The sequence below is a fragment of the Pinus tabuliformis genome, chromosome 6 (genome assembly GCF_031772625.1).
Source record: "Pinus tabuliformis cultivar Carrire ecotype Pingquan chromosome 6, CPIR1, whole genome shotgun sequence".
NCBI classification, from domain to species: Eukaryota; Viridiplantae; Streptophyta; class Pinopsida; order Pinales; family Pinaceae; genus Pinus; species Pinus tabuliformis.
This window is the reverse complement of record NC_142292.1, coordinates 585,857,063-585,880,741: the sequence shown is the minus strand read 5'-3', so window position 1 is coordinate 585,880,741 and position 23,679 is coordinate 585,857,063. Positions and strand designations below refer to the sequence as shown.

General features: G+C 40.6%; 2 protein-coding genes across 2 annotated transcripts; both read left to right on the top strand.

Annotated features, from left to right (window-relative positions):
• Positions 1 to 1,697: 1,697 nt before the first annotated feature.
• Positions 1,698 to 5,336, top strand: LOC149259909 (uncharacterized). Its single transcript, XM_089419343.1, has one exon. It carries the CDS (start codon positions 2,016 to 2,018, stop codon positions 5,214 to 5,216), a length of 3,201 nt encoding a protein of 1,066 aa, XP_089275469.1. The 5' UTR covers positions 1,698 to 2,015; the 3' UTR covers positions 5,217 to 5,336.
• Positions 5,337 to 5,443: 107 nt separating this feature from the next.
• On the top strand, positions 5,444 to 23,263 carry LOC149259908 (cyclin-dependent kinase G-2-like). Its single transcript, XM_089419350.1, has 9 exons — positions 5,444 to 5,581; positions 17,315 to 17,390; positions 17,541 to 17,661; positions 17,816 to 17,951; positions 18,085 to 18,173; positions 20,240 to 20,350; positions 20,489 to 20,594; positions 20,797 to 20,837; positions 22,973 to 23,263. The coding sequence occupies exons 3-7, from the start codon at positions 17,597 to 17,599 to the stop codon at positions 20,493 to 20,495; spliced, it is 408 nt and encodes a 135-aa protein (XP_089275476.1). The 5' UTR covers positions 5,444 to 5,581; positions 17,315 to 17,390; positions 17,541 to 17,596; the 3' UTR covers positions 20,496 to 20,594; positions 20,797 to 20,837; positions 22,973 to 23,263.
• Positions 23,264 to 23,679: the final 416 nt, after the last annotated feature.

Genomic DNA, 23,679 nt, shown 5'->3' with positions numbered 1-23,679 from the left:
AGTCACGTTTGCCCTAATTAGGGAATCTGTGTGACTCTTCTTTAAAATCATAATCAGAGATACCCTAATGGGTACATATTCGCACTTGGAATCCATAACAAGAGAAAATGGAGTTGTATCAATGAAAACCAGGAAGGGAGCCATGAACAAAAGTTAACGTCATGAACCAAACTGCTTTAACTACAAGAATAACCAAACATATCAAGGTTGTAGCATATCCCGACCACTTTAAGAAGATACTAAAATAATTTTCATCAAAAGTCATTGAAGATGAAGCTAGTTATGTGGACCAGAGAACTCTAGTAAGAAACCCTACAAACAAAGTCACTGTTAGCAACCCATACATGGTGCGAAACCCAACAAATGGAAGTACAAGAATGACTTACCTGGAAAAGATCCTATGTTATACCAGACTAGGGGAAGTGAATCAACTCCATCGGAACATTGTGAAGAAACCATAAACTGTAAATAAAACTTATAAACGGTTCAAGGTAAACTGTTGGTACCCATCCAAGAAGAAAGAAACATTTGGGTTTACCTTGAAGGACATAGTTGGGACTCCGCCCCTAGAAATTCCACATACCAAACAATTACTAGAGAACTTGAGAACCCCGACCTTAATCTCGCGTTTAATTACTTCGTTGCTCATTTTTAGAGTCGTTTGTGACAGGGCTATGCAGGGACGATTTCATCACTGATTGATACCTATGGAATCAATCTAATGGCCCAAGCTATTTCTATCGTCTAACACCCAAATCAATGGCACATGAAGGCATATGTGGCATGGGATGGGAGTTCTTCCCAAAGGGAACGCCTTAAGGCATAATAATAATTATAAATTATGTTAATTAGCTAATTATTATAATAATAAAAACTTGGTAAAGTTGGGTAAAACATTTTAGAAGAATAATATTTAAATAATTTTTTAAAATATATTTTATATTTATTATAATATAAAACTTAAATTCTACCATGAAAATCAGAAAATGAAAAAAAAGAAAAGAGAGAATGAACAGGGTATACTATTTTACATAAAATAAAATAATTTATAACACCACCAAACAATAGTTTTATTTTAAATTAAAATATATAAACATTAAAACAAACATAAATATATTTTTTATAGTTTTCAATTGGAATAGGGGTAATAGTTAGTTTTAATTAAAATTTATTTTTTTATAGTTTTCAATTGGAATATGGGTAATAGTTAGTTTTAATTAAAGTTACAAAACAAAATAAACTTGAGATGAAATACCTAACTTGTTGAATTGAGGCTTTTGTGATCCATATCAAGTTTAAGAGAAATTTTTCTGCGTAATCACAAGATATATCATTTGTCGACGTGTTTCAAACCAACGAGTGTGGTTGATCGTCAGGACTTGAATCTTTGCCTGTTAAATAGTATGAGCAGAGCCTCCAACGACTAACCAGGATAACGGTTAAATTTGACTAGGGACCCAGGTCAAACAAATACCTAACTTTTTATCATCAAAATTAATTAAAAATATTAAACATATAACATACATATTTACAAATAAATTTCTCATACAACTTTTCTAAAGTAAGAAACATATCTCTTATATCACACCATTCAAAACATATCCCTCTTTACATTTTTTAAAACAATAACCTAACTTTTTGGATGAAACAATAACAATAGCAACAAACCTATGAGCGTCTCTTTGCACTTTTGGGATGAAACCGGAGCAACAAACCTACGAGCCTCACTTTGCACTTTTCGTGTAATTGCTATAATTGCTAGTAGATAGCTAGCTGAATCAATCTCTACAATAAAAGCGTCGATCTCATGAATAAAAAGTTACAGTGGAAAGGTCCTGTTGATCAGTTATGAATGATACTACAGGATGTTGATCACCTATGAATGAGATACTACCGGATTAGAACTCAAACCCCTAAAAGGTTCATTACATAATGGATGGGACAAGCCAATTGATGATGCTTCCGCAGAGCACTGGATGGGAGACTTCCTGTGAGGACCATGATGAGCTTATGAAATGGCCTTCTTCGTTAGCTTCGGCTGTCACCTGCAGCGTAGATTGGCCACTACCGAAACTCGTAAAATACAAGCCAACGCTAAGGCAAACACTCCATTTCTTGCCCATATCCCAACACCGAGGAAACAGGGCGACCGTTTACAGGATGCGCTTCACACTCTGCATACCACGAATAACTCCATAAACTCTTCAACATACGTTTCTCTCTTGCAGCGTTGCGTTCAGAAGAAAGCCATAACAGATGGCAAGCGAATCCATGCTCATATCAAGCAGAGTGGACTTGGATTTACAGCAGACAAGATTTTACATAACACGCTTGTTAACATGTATGCCAAGTGTGGAAGCCTGGTGGACGCTCGCAGAATTTTCGATCAAATGCCCGAGCGAAACGTGAGTTCTTGGACTGTGATGATCGGAGGTTATGCGAAACACGGGTACCCAGAGGAGGCTTTGGCACTGTTTCGCCAAATGAAAGAGACTGGAATTGAACCCAATGAATTCACCTTTGCCAGCGTTCTTCCTGTTTGTGCCCAATTGGGGTTTCTGGAAAAGGGCAAGGAGATCCATGAAGAAATAAGAAGATATGGGTTTCAGTCTAATGTCTTTGTGCAGAGTTCCCTTATTGATATGTATGCAAAATGTGGGAGTATAGAGAATGCAAGCGAAGTGTTTGACAACATGCCTGAACGCAATGTGGTTTCCTGGACTGTGATGATTGCGGCTTATTCAAGGCACGGGCTTGCCGAGGAGGCATTGAGACTGTTCCACCAAATGCAGCAAGCAGGTGTTCAGCCCAATGAATTCACTTACGCTAGCGCTCTTTCAGCGTGTGGCGCCTTGCGGTCTCTGGAACAGGGTGTGGAGATCCATGAAGAAATTAGGAGAACTGTATTTCAAGCGGATGCTATTGTGGTAAATGCCCTTATAGACATGTATGCAAAATGTGGGAGCATGGACAAGGCTTGTGATGTATTTGGCGAAATGTCAAAACCTGAAGTAGTCTCGTGGAATGCCATGATTGCAGGATTTGCACAGAATGGGTTTGTGGACAAAGCCTTCAAATTATTTGAGGAAACGCCTCGACGAGATGTTGTATCGTGGAATACCATGATCGCAGGATTTGCACAGAATGGGCTTGTGGATGAGGCCTTGAAACTCTTTAAGGAAATGCCTCGACAAGATGTTGTCTCATGGAATACAATGATTGCGGGGTATAGTCAGAACGGACTTGTTGATGAGGCGTTGAAACTGTTCAAGGAAATGCCTCATAGAGACATGATCTCATGGAATGCAATGATTTCGGGATTTGCACAAAATGGGCTTGTTGATGAGGCCTTGAAACTGTTTGACGAAATGCCTCGAAGAGATGTGATTTCTTGGAATGCTATGATTTCGGGACTTGCAAGTAATGGGCTTGTTGATGAGTCCCTGAAACTCTTTTACGAAATGCCTAAGCAAACAGATATTTCGTGGAATGCACTAATTTCAGGATTTTTACAGAATGGGCTTGTCGACGAGGCCTGGAATCTCTTTAAGGAAATGCCTCAAAGGACAACGGTGTCATGGAATGCAATGATTTCAGGATTTGCGCAAAATGGACTGGTTGATGAGGCCCTGGATCTCTTCAAAGAAATGTCTGATAAAGACATTTCCTCGTGGACTTCTATTATTGCAGGATTTTTGGAGAATGGATTTGTTAATGAAGCCCTGACACTCTTTAATGAAATTCCTCAAAAAGATGTGGTCTTATGGAATGCGTTAATTGCAGGATTTGCACAGAATGGACTTGTTGATGAAGCCTTAACACTCTTTAAAGAAATGCCGCGGCAATCTGTGATCTCCTGGACTGTGATGATTTCTGGATTTTTACAGAATGGTCATTTTGGTGAGGCCATGAAGCTCTTTAAAGAAATGCCAGAAAGAGATGTGATCTCATGGAATGTGATGGTTGCAGGATGTGCACAGAACGGGCTTGTCAATGAGGCCCTGACTCTCTTTCAGGAAATGCCTCGACGGACTATGGTGTCATGGACTTTAATGATCACGGGATTTGCACAGAATGGGTTTCTTGATGAGGCCTTGAAGCTTTTTAAGGAAATGCCTCAAAAAACCATGGCCTCATGGAATTCAATGGTTGCGGGCTTTGCAAAGAATGGGCTTATTGATGAGGCACTGAAACTCTTCCAGGAAATGCCTCGACAAAACATGGTTTCGTGGAATGCAATGATTTCAGGACTTGCTGAAAACGGACTTGTAAATGAAGCCCAGAAGATGTTTAAGGTGATGCCTCGGCGGAACATGGTCTCATGGAATGCAATGATTGCAGGATTTGCCGAGAATGGTCATAGTGAGGATGCTCTGAAGCTTTTCAAACAAATGCAGTTGACAGGTGCAAAGCTAGATTCAGAGATATTTGCTAGGGTTCTCCCAGTCTGCGCCAACTTGGCAGCTCTGCAACAAGGTATGGAGATCCATGAGAAAATAATTAGAGGTGGGTTTCAGTCTGATGTCATCGTGGCCAATGCGTTGATTGACATGTATGCAAAATGTGGGAACATACAAATGTCATATGAATTATTTGACAAAATGCAGCGACGAGATGTTGTCTCCTGGACAGCAATGATTGCGGGATATGCTATGCATGGCTACGGTGAGGAGGCCCTCAAACTCTTCGAAGAAATGAAACACTCCGGCACTACTCCCGACCATGTCACCATGCTTTGTGTTTTGTCTGCATGTAGCCATGCAGGTTTAGTGGATGAGGGTTATCAATACTTCAATCAGATGAATAAATATTATCATATCTCACCCACAATGGAGCACTATCGGTGTATTGTGGACCTTCTTGGCCGTTCTGGACGTCTGAATGAAGCACGAGACTTCATAGAGAAAATGCCAGTTGAGCCTGATGCTGCTGTGTGGAGTTGTTTGCTTGGTGCCTGTAGGGTCCATAACAATTTAGAACTAGGGGAATGTGTGGCAGAACGCTTACTTGGGTTGGATCCCAAAAGCGATGTACCTTATGTGCTTCTTTCAAATATCTTTGCTGCGGCTGGGAGGTGGGGTGACTTTGAAAAGGTTCGAAAAACTATGAAAGACAGAGGTGTCAGAAAGACAACTGGGTGCAGTTGGATTGAGGTCAATAAACAGGTGCATGCTTTCCTCTCGGGATATCAGTCTCAGCCGTTAGTTGAAATTTGACAATAAATGCATGTCAGAGGCCATTTTACCTTGTAAAAATACAGACAACTTAAAAATCTGTCCTAATTTTGTTATCCTGTCAAAACAGAGATATGGTAAAGTTTTGCACATTTATATGTATATATGTAAAATATATGTGATATATGGTTATGAAAAAACTTAACTTCATATGATCTTCTTATGGATTTACAAAGAACAAGTTATACCAAAGGGGTGTTGGTTCAATGGTGAGGATGATGAGATGACATGCTATTCGAGGGTTCCAATCCATAGGAGGTCCTCCAACCCTTGGCAGCATGGGCCAGGTGCAAGTCTTGGGCAACTTTGGTGCAAAAATTTCCCTTGTCATGGCATCTTAGCTGAATGTAAGTTTGACACTTTCTTGGTGGCTCATGTAAGAGGAAAACATTGCTTACAAAAAGGAAAAAAAAAGGGAACACTTTATGAAGATATGTCAGACAGTCAAATAGATGACATGTCTTGAATGTCGTTTGGTTACTCCATTCTTAGGCCATTAAAACTGGCATCGATCTATCTTAAACCTGTTAGGCACCTAGAGTGATCAAAATAGTAACAAGAAACAGATTCTTTTTTGTGCCATTTCTTTAATTTTACATATGCACACACACTCAAAGTATTGAAAATGTTCCCTTATTGCTTTCTTTTGAAGTTATCATTACTATTAAGAGAAATAGGATGCAGGATCTTTTTCTCCATTTCTTCTAACTTTACACACACACCAACACTTTCAAAGTGTTGAAGAGCATCCCCTACCCAGATTTTCTCGCAGTGCAATTATTGGGAAGTCTGTTATATCCTAGTATATTTAGGGCCAAATATTTTAGAATCAGATCATACCTCTTGCCAGTGATTAAGTATTAAACTCTAGTAGACTTGCGAATCCATCTGCAAGAGTGTGTGGAGACCAGTCATGTTGAAGAAGAGAAAACTCAAGCGATGTCATTCCAAATGTAAACCTTTATCAATATTATCTAATTCTGCCAAATCTATTGAGCTGTCAGAGAGTTTAGTCTCTTTGAATAGTTTCAGCCAGTCGTGTAAGAGCGAGGTTCTTTTTAGATAAGAGCGAGGTTCTTCTTATTAAGGGCATCGAGGAGCAGAAGAGACGAGGGCATAGTTGCAGCTATTAAGGGTCATCAGAGAGCTTCACAGGAAAACAGCATCGCAGAGCAGAAGAGACGAGGGCATAGTTGCAGCTATTAAGGGTCACAAAATACATCAGTTTTCTGTGGTTCCGGGTTCTGATAGCATTGTCCGGGCACACCAGATACATCTGTAACAAGTTTGAGGCAAAAACTGTGGTTTCATTTGGTCACTCTGAAGCTTGTTTGGAAGAATTTTAGTGGACACCCGCCAGCATTTTTCAAATCTGGAGCAGTCACGGGCTCTTGTAGTGTGAAGACCGGGACTCCTGAGTAGCTGAGAGTATCTTGTAACAGAAAGCTGAATTCTCTGTGGCTGAGGGCGAGTTTCTTTGGGACCAAATAAGACCATCCGAAATCTTTTCCCGAGGCACCGAAACCCGTAATAAGCCAGATTTCTAACAGAACAGGCAGATTACTGAAACAGAACAGGCAGCCCGAGGATGCACGTCAAGTGTTTGACGGAATCTGCCCACTAAATTTGACAGTGACTCTAATACCAAGATGGTGGTAGACGGGTTTTCTCTAAATCCTTTGATGAATTTTACTGTTGAGGAACAGACAGAGACAAAAGAATGGGTTCCAAATCCAGGGATTGGATTCGTGCAACAAGACGAATTGTGCCAAGATGACATGTTTAGCCTTGCTGAATTATCAGTTGTTGAAAACCAGCAAGAGCAAGTGGTAGTCAGCCTGGAGTCCGATTTCTCATTCTGGACAGCCTTGGTAAAACAAATGCTGCAGAAAATGGAATTTCTCGAAACTGAAAACAAGCAGCTCCGTTCAGAAATACACACCCTCTTTGCCAGAGTTTCAGAGGTGGAGGGGGATAATTTATCCCTTAAGAATATGTTACATGAAACTAAAGAGAAAGGAAATTCTCCATCCTCCAAATGGTGCACTGCATGCAGAAATTCTTGACCTTAAAAGCAAGCAAGAAGAAATCTGATCCCAACAAGCCACCTTCAAACAAGAAACAAAGACACACATCAATTCTTGGGTACAGGTGGTTCGAGGGAAGGATAAAACTCCTACCCCTCTTGCAGCAGTTGAGGAGGTGATGCAAGCAAAACTTGGGGAAGAACGCAACAGACGGGCAAGAGAATTGAATCTCAAGGTGAGAGGTCTCCCCTTACCCCACCCCTCTTCGGATCCTATGGAAGTGGGGGCTAGGTTCCTTCGGGACACCCTTAGCCTCCCCGATATAGCTTTGGACAGAGCCTAGCTGGGCTACGACTCCACTCTCTTCCTCAGGTTTCGGACTGCATCTGATCGACTCTGCGCCCTCAGGGCTAAGCAGAAGTTGTTTTCTCTTCCCAACAGGATTTTCTTGGATGAGGACCTCACTCGAGCACAGGTTGTGGAACTTAAACAATCCAGAGAACAAGTTATGGCAGCACGACAGGCAGGGAAATGGGCGGTTATCAGGAATCTCTGGGCAGTCATTCGGGACTCCTTCCCACCTAGGTGGAAACCTGAACTGGAGGTTCCAAATGACGGGCCCACTTGGGGAGGCGACAGGGTATAGGCATTTCTATCCGTTGTTGGAATGGAAATGGATCTTTCTGGTCATCGCTGAGACTTTTGTATGATGCTCTCGAATCAACGGACATCCTCTTCGTGACCGAGACTCATGCGAGCCTTGTTCGACCCCTCCTAGATATTGCAGGTTACCATTGGATCTCAGTTTGCAGGCAGGAGACGAGGAGCTCAGGAGGGGTCAGAGGATCAGGTGGAGTTGCTTGTTTGGCTAGTGACTCACTTCGGAATAGGGTATCTTTGGTAACCGAAGATGAATTTGCCCGGTTTATGTGGATTCGGATTAGCGTCGGAGTCTCTCCTCTGAGGGACATCTACATTGCGGTTTGTTCCTTCCCCCCAGCCTCTTCACCATTTGCTATCCATAATGGCTCAAATGGGGTTCCCTTTATAGACTTGTACACCGACATCACCCGGTACAGTGCTGTTGGGGAAGTCATCCTCCTAGGTGACTTCAATGCTCATACTAGAGATCTCCAGATCCCTCTCCATGACCGATCAAAGGATGTATTTTCTACCCAGGGGATAGATCTAGATTTAGTAGGGCTTCATCAGATGTCAGCTAACGCTTTAGGGCCCATTACAGTTTATGGTAAACATCTATTGTAGTTGGGGGAATCTCAGGAGTTGTTGATTCTAAATGGTCTCCCCTGTTTCCCAGACTCTCGCTTTTTCACATGCCGGCCATATGGCAGGGGTGTGAGTGTAGTTGATTATGTACTCACTAGCCATAACTTGCTCCCTTTTATTCGCCATTTCTTAGTCTCCCCCATCCCCCTTGCTGATCATGCACTTCTTTCCTTCTCTCTCCGGTTTGACCCTCCCCTTCCACCCCATCCCTCCCCTCGGGGCCCACCCCGAACTACCTTCCGATTTGACGAAGGAGACCCTGACATTTTCTCCTCTACCCTACGCAAGATGCTCCCATCGAAAACCCAGTTCTCCTTGCTTGATTCTGCTTCCACTAAATACACCTGTCTTTCAGCCGCCATTTGGGAAGCAGCACTCAAATCCTTCCCCCACTCCACTCGTTCCACTTCCATCTCCCCTAAAGTTGGATCTTGCCCCATGAACAAATGGTATGATGATGAATGCAAGACTCTACATCGAGAACTTCGATATGCTTTCACCCACTCTCAACCCTTCTACTCCGACCTCAAAGCTTCTTATCATCGTCTCCTTCGTCACAAGAAACGACTCTTTGTCTCCCATAGAAGATGAGAACTTTCTACTCTCCTTGCCCACTCCCCTAAACAATTCTGGCGTACCATCCTTCCCCGACGCTCCCCTCTTCCACTTGACCTCGACCCTACATCCATGTTCTCTCACACTTCCAACCTTTATGATATTCTCGGGCAGGCCCAAATTCATGTTACCTCCCCACCCTCTTCCTGTTATCTATTCTCAGACAGAGATATTAGAGAGGCCATTTGGGTGATGAACAACAACAAAGCAACCGATGAGGAAGGCTACCAAGCAGAGTTCTTTAAGCACGGTTTTCGTGCTTTGGTTAGCTACTTGGCTGATCTCTTCAACCATGTAGTTCGTGAAGGTTTTCCACCAACATGGGCACACCACATCATCCATCCGATCCACAAATAAGGTTTCAGCTCAAATCCCAATAACTACAGAACGATCATGGTGGGTCACACGTTCTCGAAGTTGTATGCTATTGTTCTACATAGGAAGCTCTCTAGTGACCTTGAGTAGAGACAACTCAGAGCTAGGGGACAGGCAGGTTTTTGACCGGATCATCAGACCATTGACCACATTTTCACCCTTCGTGCCATGATTGAGGAGGCACGACACCGCTCTTTGAAAGTCTATTGTTGTTACGTAGATTTTCGGAAAGCTTTTGACTCTGTTCTGAGGGAGGCCTTGCTTCAGAGACTCAGAGATATTGGCATCTATGCAACCCTATTGATTTCTATTATGCGCTTATATGAGTCCGTTCTAGGTCATCTTCACGCAGCCCATTGGATGTCTGATTTCATTCGAAGCACTATTGGGGTTAAACAGGGTTGTCCAGTGCCTCCTACCATGTTTGGGATCTATATTGATGAGTTGGAAGCATTTCTACATGAGCATATCCATGACATAAATGGCTGCCTTCTTCACCAGGTTTTGATATCTATTATACTCTTTGCTGACGACGTGGTCCTCCTCTCCTCATCCCTAGAAGGATTACAGAGGTAGTTGGATGCCTTAGCTCTGTTTTGTGACCATCGACAGTTGACAGTCAACCTGGGTAAAACCAAGGTTATGATCTTCAATGGGGTGAAGAAAACCTCAGACCTTCACTTTCTATTCAGAGGGGAGGAGATTGAGATCACCAACACGTATACTTACTTGGGGGTGCAATTCTCAGGTCCCCGCTTTAGTTTGCGACCAACGCTTTAGCCTCGGATCAACAAAGGATATGGATCCTTAGCCCTTCTCGAGAGACAGTGCTTTCGACATCACTTCCAGGACATCTCGTCCAAGATGAGCCTCATGGACACCTTGATTCGTCCCACTGTTCTATATGGCTCAGAGATTTGGGGATTGTCTTTACTTGAGTCAGACTGGGCTTCAGCTGAGAGAGTCCAGATTCTTCTTCTTCGCCACATCATTAGGTGCAAACTGATAGTGCCGCAACACAGCATCCTTCCCTTTCGGCTTGAGACGGTCTTCAGATTGGTTTCATTCTTGCATCGTGTCCAGGGCTTGGCAAAATCGATAGAGAGTAGGGATCGTTATCCTTACTTGGCATATTGCTCTTCTAAGACTATTGCCCATTCTACTCCCTTAGGCTGAGCCAGATGTTGGTTTACAGGAGTTTCAAACCTTTTAGAGTCAATGGGAATTCAGTTGGATCATCTCCCTCCTTTCCGATATTCCTTAGATGCTCTTGGCCACCTTTTAGCTACTAGACAAGAGCTAAACAAGATTATCAAGGAGGACATTTACAGGCAGTTCGTCCAGGTCACCTGGGTCAATCCTCCAGGAGGGTTGTGCCCAAAGATGGCCTTCTACGCTGAGCACTTCTTGGAGTTGAGAGACAGGCTCATTGTTCGACCCCAGTGTACGTTTCACCATTGGATGCATGCTCTTCGCATTCCTCTAGGCCAGTTCAGAGTAGGTTCTCATAGACTTCGGGTAGAGACAAACCACCAGGTGGATAGACTAGACAGACTCTGCCAGGTATGTCATTTACAGGAAGTGGAGACTGAGGTGCACTTCATCCTTGGATGCCTTGTCTACTACGAGATTAGAGGAAGGTTTCATTGCTTGTTCAGAGATTCTCGAACCCTCGCCGACTTTTTTAGGTACCCCGATCAGAGATGTTTGGCCCTATATATGTAGGAGGCTCTTAGGTTCCGAGCGCATATTCTTCAGCCTCCCATCAGACCAGACCCCACACAGAGGATCACGACATTTTTCAGGGTACTACCTTCAGACAGGGGCACCAAGAGATCGATTGATACCAATACGTATCCAGACTCCAGATTAGTGAGGATCCGTGGGACCTCACCCTACCACACGAGATCTCAGCAGTAGTTCCATCTCAGATCTGTTCCTGGGAGACATACTAGGTCCTCCAGCATTCAGCAGCGTGTGAACCCCCCCAGGATACGATTTAGTGGACAGTCTGCACTTGCCATCGACTCTTCATCAGGCCAACAGACTTTGTTGAGTTTCTTCAGTGTTATTCATTCAACCTCAGATGTTAGGAGAGATGGGTTTGATCCTCAGACCTATTAGCTCCTGGATCTTCTCCGCTAGGGCCAGATGTTGATTTACTTCATGCATTGTATCTTTTATAGGAGACTGTTTGGTTCTCCTGCTTTGTATATACATCAATGTACTCAATAGTCCCTTTGACCTACTTTGTGGTCATTAGTTGGACATAAATATAATTATCTTATCTTATCTGAATAAAGCCTTCTTATCAAACTCCATATATGCATTTATGAATCTAGAGCTTAAATTCTGTGTCTTCATTTTTCCTTTGCAAACTTTTTTTATGGAAAATTTTAAGACTTTGATGAGTCCCACATGGTTTATAATGAAAGGTTGTAGTTTTTGTTTATAGTTTTTTCATGTTTCTAACATTGGCAGAGCCAATTATAAATGTCTTCAAGTGCAGAGGGTGTCTTTGACAATGTTCGTGTCTTGAATATAGCAAATCCTCAAAAGTTGTTTAGATGTGCAAATTGTAGCCACCCAAGTTTGACTCTTTCTGTAACTAAAACAATTTGGTAGGGTTATGTGATATTCCAGATTTTTTTTTCATGAAACTTGTATACTTGATGACTATGAGAACCTTAGATATTGAGAATTGCAATAGTAGAGGGTTTCAATCATAAACATAGGAGCTGCTAAGACTATAAGACTTCGTCCAGAGGGTACAGGTCAGCCTGCCATAAGGCAATATTAATGTTCACAAACTTCAGCGGACAGGTAATGTCTTAGAAGGTCAAACTCTGTCCTTTCAAATCCTGTCACAGCTCATTCATTTGTTACTCCATTTTATTTATTTGAGACAATATTCCTCCACTTTTCCCAACATATTTTTGACATTTACTCTACATTTGTACAATCTTCCATGGATATATTATATAAGTTTGAATCTCAAATTTTCCCTTATTTTGACCGTGATACCTGAGACAATATCTTCTTTTGCTTAGTCCTAAATCTCATGTTACCTGGTTTTACCTTTATTCTTCCTTTATCGACAAAGTTTTCTAAACATTTGATTAATTTAGTCCATCTTTCAGACAGATGATTTTCTAGTGGACAAAGTTATGCACCATCATTGAACCTGTCTCCTAGTTATCTAATCTAACTAGGAATTGAAGTCTTGAAACATTGAACTTGAACTTTATTCTTCTTTTTAAAGTGGTTTGGAATCGCTTTATATAAATAAGTTAAATAACCAAATTTTCATCTTTATTCTTTGCAACACAGCATTTTTCCAATATTTCTAGAAAGCTTTATTGTTTCTCTCCTAGTAGACCAAGTGTACTACAAACGACACAAGCCCATGTACATTTTGTTTTGCTTTGAAATTTTGGTTCCCCTTTCCCATCTATAAAGAATTCGAGGAATTTCAAATGTCTAATGGAAATCAGAGGATTATGGCCATGATCAATACTCCCTTGCTTTCACAATCTTTCTAGAGGAGTACTATTTCTATACAACTATACTGAAACAAACTCTTATAGTACCTAAGTTGTAAGGACCAACCTTGTGTCTTATTAGCAATGTTGTTAAAAGCGCGATCGGGATTAAATCGGCGCCGGGAATAAAGCGGAAAAAATCGGCAAAAGCGGGAAAAAAGCGTTTGGCACAAAAATATTCATTTTTTTTCAATTTTTTTAATATCTAAACCATCTACAACATAAAATAAATACATTGACACATAAATATGATAAAAAAACTAATATATAAGATGTTTAATATCATTTCTAACGCTAAAATCACACATAACATTGAATCATGTCCTGAATAGTAAGTCCTGAGTCCCAACTCAGCCTCAAAATATCAACAAAAAATATGATAATGTATCTCATCATGTCATAATGTCATATACAATAAAATGAAAGTCTAATCCTATTGATTTCCTCTGCCCCTCTTGCGAGAAAATGGCACAACTTTCTGTTTCCCTCTAGATGTAGAAGCTGGTGCCTGTGCTGGTGGAAATGGCAGTGGAGTCTGACGTGCTCTAGAAGCTGAAGAACTAGTAGTAGCAGCTACAAGAGGCTGAGGTAGACGGAGACCACGTCCTCTACTGGTGGTAGTGGTAGCCCGGGTAGGCGGTGTCACCTCCTCCTCCTGCTCCTCCTCCTCCACCTGCTCCTCCTCCTCCTCCTGCTCCTGCTCCTGCTCCTGCTCCTCCTGCTCCTCCTCCTCCTCCCCCTCATCCTGCACTAACCAATCATCAGTGGGATCCATGAGAGGCCTCTCGGTCTCAACCCTCCATTCAGCAGTGGTGTCAATCCCATCCAATGAGATGGCTTCCGTATTAGGTGTCCTCTCTAGTTGTCTCACCCACAATCGAAGATTGTAGTAGACATAGACCATGTCATTAAGTCTATGGGACTCCAACCTGTACAAAGTTCATGAAATAATAATTAATAATTAATATTATAAAAAAAATATTGTTTAAAACTTTAATGAATTCAAAAATTTATTTGGAAATTTGCAATATTTTAAATGTTCAAGTGTTAACCTATTGCGCTTCTTGTTGTGTATTTTTTCAAATACACTCCAATTGCGCTCACATCCTGAGGAGCTGCATGTTTGGCTGAGGATGCGTACGGCAAGCTTTTACAAAAGGGGTACTCTGCCACCATACATCTTCCACCATGCGTCTACAACAAAATTACAAATAAAATTATAAATAAACATAAGAAAAAAATGGAATTTGAAGAGACAATGAAATTTGAAACAAAGTTACAAAGTACAAACTAAAAAATACCTGGCATTTTAATCGTCCTATCAATGACAGCCATCTCAAAGCCAAATGTGCCACCTGACATCTTATATGTCTCAATTTGTCTAGAGATCTCTATACGTTGTTCTGGAGATCTCACCATCTTCTGGACACAGGTTAATAATCCTTCCACGACCTCAGCATCAAAATCAAACCCACATGCATAAGAAAATGCAGGGTTCAGGAAAAGCCCAGCAGCATGAATGGGACGATGGAGTGTGTTGTTCCATCGCTCATCAATCACTTCCCATAGAAGGAGTTGTCTCTGAAACCCATCATCTCCCTTATCATCATAGTAGGACCGAATGGCTTCTTTGGCCCTGTCCATGGCTTCATACAAATAGCCCATTGCGGGCTTCTCACCATCAACCAACCGAAGAACCTTTACCAAAGGTTCAGTAACAGCGCACACCTCCTGCACTCCCGCCCAGAAGTCTTCCTGGTATGAAACTAGTCTGCACACGGCCTCTCCTTCTGGTTTGCGGCTCATTGACGAAGCACGCCACTCCTCTGAAAGAAACATTCTCTTCAAATCCCACATAGAATTCAAGAGGGATTGAAGAGATATGAAACTCGTCGCAAACCGTGTAATGGCGGGGCGCACCAACTCTTTGTTGTTGGTGCATTTTCTCATCAAGCTAAGCACAGATGTGTGATTGTAAATAAATTTTGTGATGCTTTTTGATGAGTCAACAATATCTTTGACAAAGGGAATTTTCCCTATGTCCTCTAACATCAAATCAATACAATGGGCAGCACAAGGTGTCCAAAATAAAGTAGGATGCCTGTCCATAAGCATTCTACCAGCAACAACATAATTTGCAGCATTGTCCGTTATGACTTGGACAACATTTTTTGCACCCACCTCCAAAATAAACACATCCAGCAAATCACATAAAGTTCTTGCATCTTTGATTTGATGAGTTGCATCAATAGATTTGATAAACATAGTCCCCTTGGGACAACTAACCAAGAAGTTTATAAGGGTTCTCCCCTTTTGGTCAGTCCAACCATCTGACATAACAGTGCATCCTGTTTGTGCCCATGATGCCCTAAAATCCTCCAATCTTTGGGTGCAGTCACGCTTTTCCTCTTGAAGAATCCAGCCTCTGAAATCATGAAGAGAAGGGATTTTGTACCCCGGGCCAACACTGGCAATAGCATCAACAGTAGGTTGGAAAAATGGATTATTCCTTACAATGCTGAAAGGAATATCACTCCAGAGGAGAAATTTTGCCATCAACCTATCAGCTTGTTCTTTTTCAGTTCTTTTTAGCATTGAACCGATAGTTGGTTGTGAACCAGGTGTGGTTCGAGGAACAAAAAATGATGATGCAGCTATCGGATTGACTGACGCTGCAGTAGAACCAGTGCCACTTGGCCCACTTCCTTCAGCTGACCTTTTTAGTTGCCTTTTGAGTTCTTCTTTGGCCTCTCTAGTGTGCTCTAATTCTCCCAATGCTCTCATGGCTCTTTGGATAATTTCAGGATTTGTATTTATACAGGGCCCCACATCACGTCCAGGGATTTGTGCAAGGTGGAACTTCAACCTGTACACCCCCCCGAATATCTCCTTTCCACACAACTTGCAATTCAAGTTTTGTCTATCATTCGGAGCTTTAGGTTCACCATATTCCCAGAAAGGATCCAATTTCCTTGGCATGTTTGTTTTTGAATTTTGAATTTGCAAACCTATGGAAAAATAAGGATTAGGAAATAGGAATTTAGGATTACAAATTACAATTTAGCATTTACAAAATTACAAGTTACAAATTTACAAAATCCCAAGTTACCCAACCAAATGGCAAATGCCAAAAAACAATGAAAATCAAAAAACATAAACAATGTTTAAAAAAAATGAAAAAAAAAAAAAAATTGGTTCCCATAGTCATACCAAGTTACCCATCCCAAATCAATGAAAAATTACAAAAAAATCTTTAAAAACAATGAACATTGAAAACAAATGGTGCCCATATGAAATTTCTCAACCAAAAACAATGAAAAACAAAGTTTATAACAAGGAAAACAAAAAAAATTTAATACATACCGTTTTTATGGACAAATTGGTGATCTTGTCTTGGATTTCTCCTAAAACCACTTGGATTCGCTCCCAAACCCTTCAGCTCTCCTCCACAAGGCGTCTCCTCCTCCTCCGCGCGGCGACAGTCAGAAATGACTAAATAAAAATCGATTTTCATAAGTTATAAGCCCGCTGCCCCGCGCCTCGGCGATTTTTTCCTTTTTTCCATAAAAATCACGATTTTTTCGAAAAAATCGCGAATTTTTCGGAAAAAATCGTTATAAAAAAAGCCCGCGATTTTTTGGGATAAAAATCGCGATTTAAGCGGGATAGTGATAAAATCGCGATTTTTTGAAAAAATCGCGATTTTATCGCGATTTTAACAACACTGCTTATTAGTCCCTGCCAAAGCAGGACTATAGCAATTGATTTTCCCTTTGACTCTTATTAATTTGTGTTTGATTAACACAATATCCAAGGTTTAACTTTGAAAATATAAATAGATAGTTTTCAATATATTTATTCTTTTTTTCAACAAATTCTATTCGACAATAAGTTTATAGTTTTATTGCTACTTTCCAAAAGTATAGTGACACCTGGATAACTACCTATAAATGCCTCACACGTGTTATGCACTGCCTGTGGCAAAGTTGGAGGTCGCAGGGTAAGCTTGAGTCGTCGCTGACTGGAGCACCCGATCCAATTTGTAACTGCCCCCCACCACCTGCCATAATTAATGCACAGCGCCTGAACTTTCTGCCCACGAACTGGATATCTGTGCCACTATAAGTTTTTATTTTTATTTTTTTGTTTTAGCACATGGGTTGACTGAGTCTAATTGGGGTAACACCTGTCTATCACGTGGTGAGGAAACCTATTTTATGTCGTTGCATCTCAGCTTGAGTGAAGTTAAAGCCTGATTCTGCATCTTCTGGAAGGCTCGGTTACCTCCACAACAATTGGGTTTTACACAGGTAACTTTATGCCTGAATTTTTATTTTCCATCTTGTTTGATAATTGGCAGATATGCATTTTCTGAATTCTCAAAGAAATTAACATGAAATTTTGTTTTTATACTTGGACTGATTTAGACATTGACAAATTTTTAATTCTCTTTTGGACAGGGTTCGGAAGAAATCAAATCTTCTCTTAAACAAGGGGCAGTATATGTGACTTTGCTATGGTTCGCCAGTATGAAATTCCATTGACAACTTACACGCATCTGGTGGCCACCTTATGGTACATGTATTGTAACAACAACTGCAATTAGATAGAATGTCTTCAAACTCTTAATTTTGATGATGAGCATACCTTGTAGGTACTTTATAATTTGCAGTGTCTATAGGTGGGACTATTCACACAAGTAAAATCTGATTTTTCAATCTTTATGTGGTTGTAGAGCACCGGAACTTGTTTTAGGAGTGAAGAGGTACTTAACTGCTGTGGATATGTGGTCTGTTGGCTGTATCATGGCAGAACTTTTAGCAAAAGAACCTCTCTTTAAAGGAAAGAGTGAAATAGGTCAGCTAGATAAAGTATTCATTATCAGGCCCTCCATTGGTTTACTGAATTCATTTCATTTAAACATTGTCATTTCTTGGAATTCCACTTAATTTTCAGTGATTATCTCTTTATTGAAGAGTTCACTTGGCTTTATTACTCTTGCAGATATTTAAGGCTCTGGTGACTCCAAATGAAAAGATGTGGCCTGATTTTGTTACTTTGCCAGGAGTGAAGTGTAACTTTGTGAAACAACCGTAAGTGTTAATTTTAGGTATGTTCTATGCTTAGAGCAATTTACTTCAATTTTTCATTTTAGCCCAATGACAATATTCAGATTAGCAATCACGCCAGCGTGATAGTAAAGTGCAGATAGAACATAAACATAAACAGCAGAAGACAAGCCAAGACAAGAGGACACAAGATGTGGCACCAGCCAGGGACAAACCCCAATGTGGGGAAACCCTTGATCAATTCTTCTTATATTCTTCAATAGTTCAGCAGAGAGAGATAGTACAAATATACAAATCAGATATTGTATGACAACAGTAGAAAGTCCATCATTTTGATAATGATGACAGTTCAGAGATGAAGTCCTGAATTCTCATGACATTCTTCAACCAATAAGAGCGCTGTAGTAGATCATCAATCTAGGAGCCCTCCATACAACTGCAACATTCCTCTGATTGCTAACTGCTCCTGCAATTCTGGTTAGGGCACAATATGCAGCCCTTGCTCGGCAAACTAAGTCTTCTAGGACTGTGATCCACCTAGGAGAGACTTCCCTTTATCCATGCTGTCACCTGCAAGCAATGGTCACCTTAATGCTTGCCTTGGAACAGCCTTAGCTGCTTGCTATGGCTTGCAGCCTAGCAAAGCAGCTAGCTGCAGTTTTCACCCTAAATGGCAGTGATTCCCTTCAGAAGGTCTTGGCCTAAGTGTCTACTCTTGGCAGCATCCAAATGCATAACCAATTCTGCCCTATGCTGTCTTGAAGACAGACTTCTTCATTGCAATGCATCTCCTTATAATTGTAACTTCCAGCCTTGCTAACAACCCTTTAATTCAAGCCTTAAGACTGCCTTATTTATCTTGCTGTTACCAACAGCATACAAGGATATCAACGCTGTCCATCTAGACTTCTATACGCTATGATGAGGGCTCCTCTTGCTGCGGCTAGAGCTTCATTGACTGGCTGAGATTAAGGGCTGCACAAACAGCTACATTTGACCTTCATATGCTGCAGAATATGGCTGCACTTTACAGCGGCTTGACAGAAGATTAGGGCTCCTCCTTGGACAGCAGATTTGAGCTCTTCTTAGCTGCGAATCAGGCTTCCTCAACTGCGCATTAGAGCCTTCTTCTAAACAGTGGACTGGGCACTTCTCAACTGTGGCTAGGGCATGAACTGCGGCTAGATTGACAGCGTAATACATCTCCCTTTTTGCCTGCGGCCAGATCTCCTCACTGCTGCTAGGGCTTCATGACCTTCCACTAGACAGCGTACAGAAATCTTCTCAATACAGTGGCTAGAGTCTCCATTATGACAGCGGATTAGGAGCTACTCAGACATCAGATCAAGGCTCTCTTTTGCTGCATTTGAGGGTCTCTTGTGACAGCAAATTATGACCTGTGGCTAGGGCATTTACGACAGCGTATGAGGGCTTTTCCTTCAGCTGTGTGTAGGCCTCTTTTTACTGCGGCTAGGGCTCCCTCTAGGACTCCTTAGATCTGCATTGAAGCTCCCTTAGACTAGAGAGCCTTTTCTTGACAGCGTTGAGGGCTTACACTTCACTGCCCTCCTTGACTGTGGCTAGGGCATGTTTACCTGCAGCTAGGGCACCTCCAAGACTCCTCCTTTAGGACTGCGTAGAGGGCATCTCCTTTAGACCTCTCCTTCCACCAAAAACCCAAACGAGTGGAGAGTGAGATCACAAGAGATGAGTGTAAAATGACTTGAAGGCCACCTCTATTTATGGTGCAACGTTGAGGTAAGATGGGGTTAATTTGGTTGCTGGCCGACCTTGACGAATTGTCACATAACACAAATAAATTCATATCTCCATGAATACATGTCGGAATCGGATGATCTTTAGATCAATCCTACACCTCTCGACAAGAGGAATCCAAGAAAAATATCAGCTGCCATAAATAAGTAGACCCACATGGAGTTTGGCCGTAGTTGCCAATTTTAACAGTATGTAACCTAGATTTTTCATCTTTTTTGCAGTTAAATTGTAATATTCTAATTGTAACTTCTTTCTTATGTTTGTTTACAGTGTTTATATAACAAATTGAATTTATTTTTGATGATTCAATCCAGGTATAATAAACTTTGGGAAAAGTTTCCAGCAGCTTCATTTTCTGGGAGGCTAACTTTATTGGAAGCTGGATTTGACCTCCTTATTGTCTTCTTACGTATGATCCTAACGAGGTAATTGGTTGATCTGATATTCTTTTACGGTGAACGATGAATGTAATGTACAATGTACAGGGATATAGATTATGTTTTAGGTTATTTCAATTTGTTATAGTTTCTCTATGCTCATACGGTTTTGGATTCAAATTGCAGCGGATAAGTTCAGAGGAAGCTCTCAATCACGAATGGTTTCGGAGCTACCGTTACCGAAATCAAAGGAGATTCTGCCAACATGTCAACCTTTGAATGATCATGATAGGTAAATGATTGCACCCATTTTGATTTCTTTCGATGATTGATTACATTTCATTTATGAAACTTTCGAAGAATCATTAACTATGGGTTGAATCCTTGTTTTGAAGATTCTTTACAATAGTATTTATCTTATTGTTCATATATCTGGAGATATCTCTGGATATGCAATTTTACAATTTGGTCATTTATGGTTATATATTTTTCAGGTAAGCAAGGAGGTTCTTGAAGAGTCCAGATTCTTTAGAAGGTAAATGCAGGGAGTAATTGCAACAAGGGGAACTTGCTACTAGTGGCTTGCTTGGTTGATTTTTCTTGCTAGTGAATCCTATTTTGAGTAATTAGTGTATCATAAGGCAGAGTTTGTTTTTGATGTATCCATAGGCATCAATTCTGTTGAAATCCTTAAGCCAGACCAATATTGGCAATGGAAGGACTGTCTTGGAGTGTTCCAATATTTTATGCATTGCACAACCAGGCCCCTTCTACAATGTCTTCAGCTGAAGGTGTTGGCAGCCAGGTGAATTATGTACGTCTAGGAGTACTGAAAGCATGTGCTGCCTACCATGCTCTGCTCGCTTGCCTCATAAACTTCTCTTTCTACGCCAACTATATTTTAAGCACACACAATTAAGAACTGGCATATTCTCAATAGGGACTACTCTATTCTCACTCTAGATGAGGGAGTAGGTGACACCGGAATTGGACAGAATGAGAAAGGTAGCGACAGGGCTCGCCCCACATGCTCCAATGACTAATGCTTCCACCAACTTTTAGAAGTAACTGTATGATGTTTCTCTACGTCTTCTCCAATCCATCCCAACTCTCTCATCCCACTTAGATTTTGTCTCTCTACATTCATCTGCTGAGATGCTTCCTCTAATTACATCAAATTTATTTTGAGTATTGTGAAGAAGAAAAGATGGTGAAGCAAGTAGATCGGTTTAATGTTGAAGGATGGGCTGTCAGAGGCTAGTCTGGCATGCTCTTGCCTTTCAATTTCACTGGCAGTTTCCTCCTCTCTTACTTTCATAACTTCGGTGGATAGTCATTTGCCAAAAAAATTGCCTTCTTTTTCCCACTGTCAAAATAATGGAAGCTTAAGGATGCACCTAGGGTTTCACAGGGGATTTAGACTGCTTATTTTCGAAAGTTCATGTCTAGAAGGTTCTGCTCATTAGCTGTGACTTGTTTTCTTTTTTTAAATATCATTCTGATATCGGCATCACGATGAACAAGGATTCATATAAACCATGAATTCTATCTGCAAAGCATATCTTAACGCTGTTTGAAAATCAAAATATAATATAATTTTATTTTAAGTTTTTATTAATTTCATCTCCAAAACATATCTGAAAGCTGTTTGAAAATCAAAATACAATTCTATTTTGAGTTTTTATTGTTGTATTTTGGGAACCTGCCTGCCTGGCAGGGACTAAGCTGCCCTGCAGCAATTCTTATCACTAGATGCTCCTAACATAAATAGATATTTTATTGTTGAAGAAAATTCTCTCTACCTAAGATTGCCATTAACCACTTCTGTGTCACCACATTTGGCAAATTTTAACCTTGAAATTCGAAATTCACTAAATTTGAAGGCAATTTGAATTAATTTGACTCAGATTCGGTGAATCTGAAGCCGAACTTGAATGCGAATAAAATTGATGAACTCATTCTGTTTGTCTTTTTAGTTTTCTCTGCACTTACCAAGTCCTTTATTACCAGTCTATTTTGGTGGTTGTAATGAAGACCTAAATGTTTTTCAAATGGCGTTCAACTCACAATAGAAGGGATTTGGTATCAGCAGTGTGCCTTTCTGTTCATTATCATTGGTATGAACCTTCTATGATCTGAAATTTGTTCATTATCATTGGTATGAACCTTCTAGGATCTGATTGAGTCATGTATTTACTGGCTTGTACAATAGCATTCCCTTCTCAGTGCGTATCTGTTGGTGTAACTCGCATCTAAGCAATACTTTACATAGCCTTATTTCCCTTCAGTTATGGTGAAGTATATGTTTTGTTGTTGTAGCCTGCCATTCATGTTAGGAAGTTGTAATTCTAACACCTAACTGTAAGGTGTCAACTATCATTAGTGCATATAGGTTTGTGTGCGTGGATCAACTTTTTTCTTATTTGCTCTTATACAGGTTCACCACTAAGCTTTTAATTATGTTTGAATTCATGTAGGACATTTGGTGGTGTTTCTTTTACCCTCTGATCTATGCATCCCTGACTTCACAAAATTGCCATTCCCTTTTTTGCATGTTAGGTCTACAAGCATTTGATGACCTTCAAATTTTAATATGTGATACGATTTAGATGAAAGTTCATATAGGTGTTAATAATCTGATTTGGTTGTTTTTGTTTCTGAACTATGTAGGGCGGCAATTAATTTCATCATCCTACTGTGTAAGGCTTCCACCAGAGGCTTATTGTTGCTTCTCTGACTTCTTGAAAAAATGACGGTGTTCCTGTTGGAAATTGTCATGCAAGTATTGTTGTGAAATACCTGGTTTATTTTGTAGTTAATGTTCTTGTTTCAAACATGTGAAAGTGATGCTGTCCACGTAAAGAGAAATGATGGGCGGTGACAATATTTCAGTCATAATTTTATGGAGTCAGCTTGTGATATAATTTTTTGATAATAAAACTCGGGTTAATGCAAGAATTCTGTTATATTCATATTTTGCACCATTATTTTATGGAATGTAGATCATGATAAATAGGAAGTATTCATTAGTCCTTACATCGTTCTTCAAGAAGATGAATTTAAATGTAGAACATGAATTTTTTTACATTGTAGTAATTTGCAAATGCTTGTTAATGCCCATGTTGGAATCCCAAATTGGAACATGGGGCTTACAAAGTGAAAGGGATAGGGCCCAAATTCCATTTCTCTAAATTCTCAGTAAGCACATCCTTTCTTTTTTACTTAAATTAGATTAACTCTTGTAGTTTGGGGTTCTGGAACATTGCACCCACGGAGCAGAGATTGTGCAAAACTCAATTCTTCACCTTATGTTGGAGCATTAGATAACGTTATGCTGTCCAGGGATTCACTACTGTACTTTGCAACCTTGTTACATC